This window comes from Anneissia japonica, unplaced genomic scaffold (genome assembly GCF_011630105.1).
Source record: "Anneissia japonica isolate Jap-2015-1 unplaced genomic scaffold, ASM1163010v1 scaffold288014_len389662_cov180, whole genome shotgun sequence".
In the NCBI taxonomy this organism is placed as follows: Eukaryota; Metazoa; Echinodermata; class Crinoidea; order Comatulida; family Comatulidae; genus Anneissia; species Anneissia japonica.
The window spans coordinates 68,211-79,769 of NW_022737244.1; the positions used below are offsets into that span (position 1 = coordinate 68,211).

General features: G+C 35.7%; 2 protein-coding genes across 2 annotated transcripts in view; one reads left to right on the forward strand and one right to left on the reverse strand.

The window, feature by feature from the left end:
* Positions 1–2,615: 2,615 nt before the first annotated feature.
* On the forward strand, positions 2,616–9,175 carry LOC117117267 (solute carrier family 25 member 51-like). Its single transcript, XM_033261521.1, has 3 exons — positions 2,616–2,809; positions 4,531–5,032; positions 6,315–9,175. Exons 2-3 carry the CDS (start codon positions 4,618–4,620, stop codon positions 6,833–6,835), a joined length of 936 nt encoding a protein of 311 aa, XP_033117412.1. The 5' UTR covers positions 2,616–2,809; positions 4,531–4,617; the 3' UTR covers positions 6,836–9,175.
* An 83-nt stretch (positions 9,176–9,258) lies between these two features.
* Positions 9,259–11,559, reverse strand: part of LOC117117269 — a 5,183-nt gene continuing 2,882 nt past the window's right edge. Inside the window, exons 3-5 of the mRNA XM_033261523.1 lie at positions 10,864–11,007; positions 10,071–10,194; positions 9,259–9,542 (exon numbers count right to left, since the gene is read on the reverse strand). Coding sequence (XP_033117414.1) covers positions 9,372–9,542; positions 10,071–10,194; positions 10,864–11,007 — 439 coding nt within the window. The 3' untranslated portion in view covers positions 9,259–9,371. The remainder of the gene's footprint in view (positions 9,543–10,070; positions 10,195–10,863; positions 11,008–11,559) is intronic.

Genomic DNA, 11,559 nt, shown 5'->3' on the forward strand with positions numbered 1-11,559 from the left:
GTATCGGAGATCATACAAGCCAGAAGTATTTCAAGTCGGCATTCCTTAAGATTTCCAAAGGGTCCACTTTCCAACGAAACGAACCTTCCACAAATTAAGTCACGCTACGGGCCTGAAAACGTACGAAAGCTGCATGAGTAAAATTAATATTTACATAATATTTAAAATCGTTATTCAGTAATATAAAAGAACAAAAAAAGTGGTGCTTGTATCGAGGCAGTCATGAAGTAAATCTGTCCAAGATGTCATTCGCACATCTGGTACTCGCTAAAATTGATAAAAACCGTTCGGATTGCCTGGCCGATGACGCGCATCCGGCCATCCGCTCAAACTGGAATTCGCTTGTTTCGAGCTTATTTGAGTCAAACTTATTTCATTGTATTTTAATTTTCAGTTTTGTTGTCTATATATTATTATAGGCCCTATATATTCTTTTGTTAGACCTGAAAGCGGACGTGATTACAAAGGAAAACTCGTTTAAAGCAATTTAGGCCTGATTGTTTGAGAATCCATCACAGAGACAGAAAGTATCTTTAATAACACTAGTTACTGTGAGAGGTGGTAATAAAATTTCACATGTTGATGATGCGTAGGCCTACCAGTAAACCTACTGACTCCAGAAATGTGCTGACAGAGCCGGGTCCGAAAAAGGGCCGACAAGAGCCTCAGTCAGGGTCCAGGAATAAAAATCCCTGGTTGTCTACGGGCGAGAGTATTTCATTGCTTAAATAGCCATATTATTACCGTATTAAATTAATATCCAGCGCTCACCCTGGCGTCGGACGACGGCAGGGGTTTCAGACCTGTCCGACAAGAGGGAGGGAATCCTCCCAGCCCTCCCGCTGGCACCACTACTGGATGCGACCATGAAATGACTTTGAAATCAAACATTGTCTCTAGCTCTAGGGCCAGCTACTACTACATTTACGGTTTGTTTTAGGCCTAATATTATTTCTTGGGTATAGGCCTATTTTCTTTATTTTATTGAGGTAGTCAAGGCGGGTTGAAACTTCATTAAAGTTTTACTTCTTCTTATTCCGTTCAGGAGCAAATTCATTGTTTTTGAATGCCGCTTCTCCACTGGATCTAGCAAGCACTTTTATGCACGGTTTGTGGTGCAGACCCTAACATGTGTGGGCCTATATTGCAATTAAACAATTCATTTTTTATATTTAACAATTCAAACTTTGTCACATAGCCTATGTAATGATTTATCATCATCATTCTCACTAAAGAGCAATATAAAAATAAATAAATAATAAAATAAAAATCCAGATCGTTAACCATAGGGGCCTAGATATATCATCAATACATTGAAATAACTCTTTACTCAATTGGCGCTTATTAGTGGCTCTCACACCTTACTAGGGCTATGGTACGTGTGTTATGATGTCGAATGTAAATAGACCAAATAAAAGAAAACTGATTAAAAATGCACCTTTAGACCGCAAAATAAGTAGGCCCGGACGTTATCAACACGGGAGTGGACATCATCAGGGGCGTGAATTACAAGTGCAGTTTAGTGCAAACTCATCCCCGCACGTCCGAAGAGCTACCATCCTGAACATAATAGGTCATGACAATGTAGGCATATTTAAAGCATCAAACACAATTGTAAAAAGTAAGCCTTCGATTACAGATCACGGGCGTATGCAGGGTTTGGCGTTAGGTGTGTGTGGGAGTCGACAAACATGTTGGGGCTGAGGTTTGAACATTTTGAGAATATGAACCTGGTGCCCGGAAATTGCTCTCTCATGCCTTTAAAAGTTTACTACTAGGCCTATGTTCGTATCAACAATACAAGAATTATTTTCTTAATACAATAATTTAGTGGGTATGATCGCACCGTCTGCACTCCCCCTGCACAATGGCGGCGCCAGAGGGGCAGGGGGCTTAATCCCCCATCGGTTGGTCAAGTCCCCCGCCCCCATCGTCCAAAGCTCGTCGGGCAGTCGGACCAAAAAAAAAATTAAAAAATAAATAAATAAGCCTAGTTTTCCCATCTCAGCAATTTCCGACCATCTGAAGTCCCAATTTCTTTTTTAAATCTCGTTTTGGAAGCACCCATTCCCGGCTCCGGCCTTCGTCCCTCAGATAACGCTGCGCGCTATAGTTACACCCATAAATTCTTAGCCCCCCACCAGTCGGACACCTTATCCCCCCCACCCCATAAATGATATCCTAGAGCCACCACTTCCCCTGCATCCACCCAGGATCACGTCAAATCGGTTGAGAAATTTCGTGGCTCTTTTTGTGAATAAAATACAATCGTTGGATCTTCGGCCATAATGTTCAAACCAATAATCATTGAAAATAATGTCATAATTGATATGATGATTCCAGCATGCCAAAATATTACAAAGGAATATCTATATTATTAAAAGTGATTTAAAGGTACGGTTAAGAGAAACCAACAGAAACAGCAAGCGGAATAATGAAGGAATCTGGTCTCACTGGTCAAATAAACTTAGCGCCCTCTGTATTTTAAACGTTTGTCGAAAAAAGTATGCATGGCCGTCCGAGTTGGGATTTATTGATTGGGTGGAGATAATAGTGTTTACAATGTTGTATTTTAATATTTGTTGCTGAAGTATTAGTCTGTAAAGTTGATGCATGCTGCTTATAACAATCTTCTTAATAATCTTGGCAATCCAGGCCAGCTAACTATTTGTCAGTTTTTATAACTGGAAGACGCTCTACTCTAGCCTAGGCCTGCCATATCGGCATGCATGGCTTAGTTAGGCCTATCCTAGTTGGTATGATCCACCGCTCTGACACAGACGAACCAGTTGAACTCTCTCGCTATTGTGTAAGTTGAAAAGGTAGTGTTGGCCTAGCCTAGGATCCTAGGATGAATCAATTCGCTGTGCTACTACAAAACTACCGACGCCTAGTGTCCAAGAAGATCGTTGTCATCTCAAATGTTTCAATCACTTACCTCGAATACGGATTAATTAGGCCTAGGCCTTAGGCCAAATAAAGTTAATTAATTGTAATGTTAGTTTCACATCCGTCCAGGATTTGAAATTATTTTTTGCTGGTGAGGGTAGGCCCATAATTTACCTACTAATGGTTAACAGGCTGATAAATATTAAAAATATTTTTTTTAGGGCACATAGAAAAAATTATTAGATTACCACTCTTTTTTTTTTTTTGAGGGAGGGCAGTTTGTTTATCGATGAGGAAAGGCAGTTTTTTTTTTTGTTTTTTTTGTTTTTTTTTTTAATCGGAACAATAGATTATTTCGCTCCTGTTTTTATCGATGAGGGAGAGACTGTTTATATTTGGCTAGTAATAGTAAATATTGTATAAAAAAATCTTTAATCTAAAAGATTTTTTTTTTATTCCCGCATCAATATTTCCCAAATTTTTGACGTGGGCAGGAGTGATAATCTAATAAATTTTTCTATTTGCCCTTATTAAAGAAGTATTTCAAATGAATCTTTGTAAAGTATTTCTGCCATTGATGGTCCCACCTCTTCTTACGCTTGACATCATTACAGTATTTCAGATAGTCATTAATTTTATTGTCCATGGAAAAATGAATGTATTTTGAAAAATAGCAAATAGTAAATTTTTTCATGAGACTCAAAAATTTGATGAGGGTGGGGTTGTGAAACTAGCAAATTAATTTTATTCGGCCTTATCGTGGCTCAATTGAATACTTTTGAGTCTTCATTTATAATTGCATCTGGATTTTTTTATTTTATGCTTATTTATTAATCATCATTTATTTTAATTTGTTTTAAAAATGTAAAAAATGCACCAAAATACTCCCATTCAGCATCATCAGTTTCTTGGTAAGGCCTACTGTAGATAATTCTAGGCCCATCAGACTGTAAAATCAGGCTCGCGGTTATATACTGTATCCCCAGCATGCAAACAAGGCTAGAACCTAGCTAGGCCTAGAGAATTCCGTCCGTGCATTCCAGAAAATAAGGGCTGATTTCTGCACAGTTTTTGCAGAAAGTTAGGCCTTGGGCCTATCTCTCGATGTACAACCAATGCATTAATTGAGTCAGTAGTTATGGCTCTGCACACCTACTTTCCCAGCAATTTTCCGTGCAAGTTTGCATTGGTTTTAGGTTGAGATATCCTCCGCGCAAATTAAGGTAGGCCCAGATTTAAAAGAGTTGACAAATGCCTGAGATGGTACTTAAAGCCAGGCACATAATCCGCCATCGGCCAATGCAATTCCATGGATAGGCGAGGCGCGTTCAGCGGATCATAATGTTATCGAGTATCCTTTAGTGTAACAATCAGCAAACAGTGTCGTATCGCACAGAGAACGGATAGCTTTCCAGTATACGTATGACAATTGTATTTAAAATCTATTTTAATTTGTTCTATCTTAAATTGACATTTGCAGGTAAATAAAATTTTTATAGTATTGATAGGTATAAAATAGTAAAGTTTTTTTAGATTACCTTTGACAGAGATTTAGTTCACTGAGTATTCCTTTTACTGTATGCTCAAAAATGAAATATAAAATAACATTTGAAAAGTTTTAAAAACACTATTATTTTTCAGGTAACATATTTCAAGTCTGATGACCTTATTAATGATATTAAAATACTGTACAGTTACTCAACAAAATCAGCCTTAGCGAAATGAGGTATGACGAACAAAAATATGTCTCTACGTCAGGACTCAAGTATGTTGGCTGGTGGAAAAAACACAGCAATACAGGAACAACCAGCTCAAGAACCTGTGTCGCCAGAACGATTACAGGAATCTCAGGAATTTATTTGCGGTGGAGGTGCTGCATTTATAAATATCATTATGACATTTCCTGTAAACAAAGTTCTCTTTCGGCAGCAGCTTCACGGCATCAGGGTCGAAAGAGCCTTTGCGCAGTTGCTACGGGAAGGCCCGGGAATGATATATCGTGGCGTGTTGCCTCCTCTGCTTCAGAAAACTACATCAACAGCTTTGATGTTCGGACTATATGACCAATATACTAAAATTATCAATCATCAGATTCCTTCCCTTCCACTTGCACCAGCCAAAATGATAGCAGCTGTTTTCTCAGGTAAGACAACACTCTACAACCTGTCAGTTTTGTTTTGTTTCCTTTATTTTATTGTCTTATTTCAATTAAAATTTCTTTTATTGCTACAAGTGCCATCTAGGGCCAATATCCAAACAAGCACACTGAAACACAAGAAAAAAATTAGATTTCAGTTAAGAGTATTTGTCAGATGTGACATTCAGAATATACATCTATATTAAGTTGAAAGTCAAAAGATATTTTATATATCAGTTATTTTCATATTAAGTACTGTATGTTGAGTGATGCTTTTGCCCTACCTGATGTGTTGTATGGAATACTCTGTGCATTCCCAAGCTATTCAGGTGGGAATCGAACACACGACCTCTAGATTAACTAGCCTGGTGTTATAACCACTAAACCACTGGAGCTTGCGCTTAATGACTAGTGTTATATCCAATCCCAAAGTACCAGCGGGTACTGCAGTACCATTATGTTTGTAAATTAAGTTGTTATATTTAACTGTTATAGCCATTTGTGTTAAAGAAAGATTCAAGAAACACTGTAGCATCACCCCCTGAATACGGCAACTGTACTGTATTAGAATTTGAGCTTTTGCATTCCAGATATTCATAATTATTTATTCATGTATGTGCAATGTATAATATATAGCAACAATCCATTTCATTAAAATTGTGTTTGCATCCATTGAATTTTTATATGAATATAATTTTTAGTATTTAATAATAAACAATTCATGCAATAAACTTATTCATGTATTCTAATTGGAATATAAATAGAATAGCTTACTTAATTGGTACTAAATTCAAATATATTCATAATTTATATATATTTATTATTGTAGCTTTTTGATGTTTTACTAAATCATTGTTAAATATCCTGTTTCAATGATTTGGATGTAAAATGTATTGTTTAGCTACAGTAACGATACTGTAAATTTTTATGTAGGATATTTTTTCTGTAAAAAGGGCTTGATTTTACTTTTTTTGGTAACGAGGCTAGTTGACTAGAGATTTTACTAGCCCACAGACAAGAAACAATTTTGTTTCAAAATATTGACAGTATGGTTTTATCTAAGCTTTTCTAATGGAATTTTTGTAATATTGTATTCCTTTATGTATATTGAAACCAAAAATACATCAAATCCTAACTCGAATAATTTCTAAGCCAAAATTATTTTACATGTTTACATGTTGTTGTGTTTTCGTGGATTCGACTTAGGCAAGTTCAACTGTAGAATGATATTATTTATGTAGACACATTATTAATTGGTTTAAGAAACATTGCCTTTTTGTGTGTGCAGGTACTTCTGAAGCAATCCTTGTGCCGTTTGAACGTGTCCAAACTGTTCTTCAAGATAACCGACAGGGGCAGTTCCGAAACACAATGCACGTTTTCAAAGAGCTGTATACCGCATATGGAATTAAAGAACTGTACCGCGGACTAACCCCGATACTTTTACGAAACGGTCCAAGTAATGCAGTTTTCTTCGGATTTCGACACGAGCTGAAAAATTTACTACCAGAAGCTCAGACACAGACTGGTGACATTGTAAACGACTTTTTAAGCGGCGCTGTTCTTGGCGCAACCATCAGCACTGTTTGGTACCCTATAAATGTGGTTAAGACACGAATGATGGTGAAGGTTGGCGGTGAATTTGTCTCATTTCGTCAGACATTCTGGAACATTTATTATGAACGTGGAAAAAGAATGCACCGGTTGTTTTACGGTGTTCATTTGAACTTCAGCCGTGCGCTAATCTCGTGGGGAATTATAAACGCATCATATGAACTTCTTAAAAAAACCTTTACACATACATTATAGGGCTGCATTTTGTGAGTGATTTCCTTGTATTACATAATGATTTGTCAAAAATATATATTATACTATAGATAATTATTGCTTTTTATATGATCTTTGTGTGTACATCCCTATAGACATTTGTTGGTACATTGTAGGATTGTATATGATAAGCAATTATTTTAAAAGTTTTACGGACCAGAAGGAGCCAGTATTTGCCTTTAAAAATTGCCTGAAGATGCTATTGTTGATTTGAAAAAAAAAAGTATTGTTACTGCTTGCTTGTCATATAAGGCAAAGTGACAGGGGTCCCAAGTCTCCTGGAGCTCACAGGAGTCTTCACGGAAATCATGATGGCCTCCCGCAAGCAAGCAAGAATCTCCCGCAAATATAATATCTGCATGTTTTCCCGGCTTTGTTAATAACGGTCTTACGGAATCAGTTCCGATGGGTGAATACTATGTGCTATAGCAAATTAAAATTAAATGTGTTTAAAAAGCTCATTAACCAGATCAGTGGCGGATTCAAGAGAGGAGAGCCGGCCCAGACCCTCAAATTCTTAGTCTGAGAGTGGCATTTCCGGCCATCTAGATGTGCCATAATTTCTTGCCTCAACGAAGGTGAGGCTGAGGTGACTACACCCCCCATGTGTGAAAGTCCTTCCTTGAGGCCCTTGCTACAGTATCTCCTGGGATTCACTTCTTCCAACTTTAGGACCCCTGAAGTGAAAATTCTGCAAATTGTAGTTTTCTGCAGCAGGCAGTAATTTTCAACACATGTACCATAAAGCATCTGTAAAAGACCACTGAAACACTTAAATTGCTCCTTTTCTAGGATAAACAATTTAATAAAGGCAGATTTAAACAGATATCTGCTTGCTAGCAACAATCTGTGAATCATGGTAAATTTAACCGTAAGTATCAGTTTCTTTTTTTTCAATTAAAAATCAAAACTAAAAAGTTTTTTTCTCGCTATACGCATAAAAACAGTCCCTTACACTATAACTTTACAGTTCTACAGGTATTCCTTAATTCCATGCGTAGCCTTTACAGCACATTTGCTCATGATCAGTTTTAAAGATTTTCGCAGTACTGTTTTGGTCTGCAGTTACTAATTGGATTCTTTTAATGAGCATTTCATTGATTTATTTTAATTTTTGTTGATTCTCCAGATTTTATCACAGAATCTTTATACTTCCAAAATCCACCTTCAATTTTATCAAAATCATTGTTCTGTGACATTAAAATGTTCGTAATAGCATTTGGACATTCGCACAAACTGTAAGCTAGTTGCAAATCTATTTGGCAATACAGTAATAAGTTTCTAGGCTTAATTCAGATTTGTATGAAGATAGAGTAATGTTGAAATTGTGGGTTTTTATACTACTGTAGTTTAAAAAGCATCATTGGTTTGTTTTTGTTTTTTGCTGAAGTAACGCACCTGATGGCTTTTTAGAGCAACATAGCAACTGTGTGTTATTTACAGTGTCGAGTAATAAGCGACAATCACCCTATAGCAGCTGTTTTTATTGCTCATTGCAAAACTGTTAAAAAATAGTATAGTAACATGTTTTAATAACTTATAGCTGATTATCTAGGTCATAATTATACAGGTGGTATGTTATTTCATGTAGATTGGCTTTTTTTAGTGTACAGTAAGCAGTAACTGTTTCTTATCAGAATCGATAAAAAAAAAATATAATTGTCCATAGCATTGTGGATAAAGGACAAAAAAACTTGTATAAATTTCCCATTCTTGCACTACCTGACAATTTCATTTCACCCTATTTTATAGTACGTATTAACTTCTGAAGTGTTTCAGTATTGATACCAGCAAAAAATGTTTCCATATATTGTAGAATCAAAATCTGTCTCAATCTTGATTGGCACAATGAAAATGTATTAGAAATTTATGGACTATTTTAAGAACAAGTGCACCTTTTCTGGTTTGATTTTATTTTTCTTACAACTCTACCTGAATTTTAAAAAGTTAGTTACTGTTTTAAGTTTGGTACTCACTGCTCCGATGGATATCGGGCAGCACAAGAAGCAGACTCTCACTCACAATCACCAGATGGCTTTGCATCATCAAGCGCTCATAGACAGCGGAGATGCATTCATTGGCTGTCGGTTTGAGGACCCGGTTTTACAGCACCATTAACATTGAAACCAAATTTTTATAACTAACTAACTATAATGTTAAGTTGATATTAATGGAAGTAATCGGTTTGTTGCATTCAGTGTTGACATAGTATTATAAGTTTGAATTGAGTGTTTATCTGGTAAGTAGGTCTATCCTACATTACAGGTAATATAACAGATATGAAATAAAAATCATGATTCTACTGAATCAAACAAATGAAAACTTGTGTGCACTATTCTGTTATCGTTTGTATTTTATTCAGCATACTTATTTGTTTATTTGGTACAGTTTTTATTAAATAATACTATATTTTTATTTATTTTTATTGCACATAATTTGTACAAGTTTTGTATTAAAAATAATACTTTAATATTTGTTTTTATTGCACATACAGTGATTTCGTTTATAATTTAATATATTATGTGGTAACAATATCGATAAGTGGCAGGTTCCTGTGACGGAGCCATGATGGAAACGCTGTTGGTAGTCCATCTAGGATTTTCTCGAGAATGAACCGGATGGCCTGTTGCATAGCAACTGTTAGGAGATCGACAGCTGGAATGGACATAACCAGCAAACACAGCTTTTCCTGGAATGGAAAAGATAAAAATGATAAGAAAACTGTCAATGAAGGGGAAGTAGCCACAAGAGGGCAGCATACTGGAAGTCAGTTTTTCAGACATTTTTTTTATCCTCTATCATTGTCAGCAATGTTTTACAGTAGCTATAAATCATAATGTATTTATAAATTTACTCTATACTGTAGCACTTTACTATGTTGAAAAGCTGTTTCAAATTACCAACCTCAGTAAAGGTATTTAGTGGCCTTTACATATATATCAGTTCTTATGTAGTCTTCCTAGTTTTCTCTAACTATTGATTTAATATCATGGTATTGTCGTCATGTCCTACTGGATGGGCTATGCTGTACCAAGTTTATTCTCATGCTTTTTATCAGGTAGGCCTATAATTACTTCCAAATTGCATCTATACACCATGAAATCAATTATCCATAAACCATAACTACTCTATGCACATTCCTGCACATACTGTAGATGGTGCAGTAGATCTGACCTTTCAAGAGATGCCTGGCAACAGTAGATAGTTTACTAATTACCTTGGCATTAGAAATCGATTTGCTATCCTCCAGCGAGAATCTAGATAATTTATGCAGAAGAAGATCCGCATTCGGGTCGTCTTTGCCAACAGTGAATTCAACGTCGCAGATTAGGTCGGTGTACCTTTAAAATAATGTGGCATTTCACTTCATTTTTTGAGCCAAAAATCAATATGATATAATTTTTTTTTTTTTAACTGGGAACACAGAACTGTGTTTTGAAATAATACTCTTCCTTCTCTGGGTCCTGCATAGAAACACAAAATAATAGTAGTTGCAGGGACCAACAGAGAGGCCTATGAATGCCAATTCAAAATCAAATTAATTTTTTTATACTGGTAATGCTTACAATATTTATAAATAATTAATTTAATTTAATTACAAATCAATATATATAACAATGTTTTTATTCTTTTTACAGTTATTATAAAACTTCATCCAACAGCGAGTGATTCACTAACAGGATGGGGAATAATCTTTGATGCATTAAACACTAAATCCCTGTTAATGCGACATGTCTACTTATTGTCATGATGACATCACATCATGACCATATATAGGCACATCATGACTATATATGGGCATGCAACAGTTTTTTGTCAAATAAAATTTGGTAGTCTGGACAGGCTAAGGCCATAGAATTATTTTTAGTCACACAAAATAGAATCCAGGTGTTCGAAGGGTTTGAACCTAAGACCCTGGGACTTAGAGGCAAGCATTTTAACTTGATTGGAACAAGAATTTTCACAAAAACACAGATGAATGAAATGGCAAATATAAAAATAGTACATACCATTTTGAGGGTTTAACTTCAAACTTGACATCATCTGGTGTTGCCCTGGTAACAACAGCATCTCTCATGTTCTCTAAAGTCTTTTCAAAAAGGGCAGTCAACCTAAGGTTGTGGAACTTTTGGCGAAATCGTTTGCACCGATCCCTGGCAATTATAAATCAAAAGTTTTTTTTTAGTCATGTGAATTATTTTCTTCACTTAACATTTTCTGAACTATCATAATTTTCGAAGTATTTCAACTTCAGAATAATCTGATGTTAATACAGATCTGCCAATGAAATTAAAGATGATGTACCTTTACCAAATACCATATTTATTTGAATAAACGCCTCAGGTATTTATTGTTTTTGAGGGGTGCGTTTATTCGATGGAGCCTTTTTTTTGTGTGTGTAAAATGGGCTCAAATAAAGGACCCTTAATTTCATTGTAAATGTGGAACTACAACACATCATTACCGCCAAAACATTAATGCATAATCATAAAGACTGATTCATCCCAACCAGGTTACAAAAAATGTAATTCTACTGGATTAGAACATTAATGAAATATGTTGATAATGACATTGCTTACATCAGATTTGTTTAAAGTCATTTTGGGGAGGGGGAGTTTATTCAATAAAAAATAAATGCCTCTGGTTGTTGTTTATTCCAGGGAGGCATTTATTCCAAATGAGGATGTAGAAGCAGTGTTTGTTTG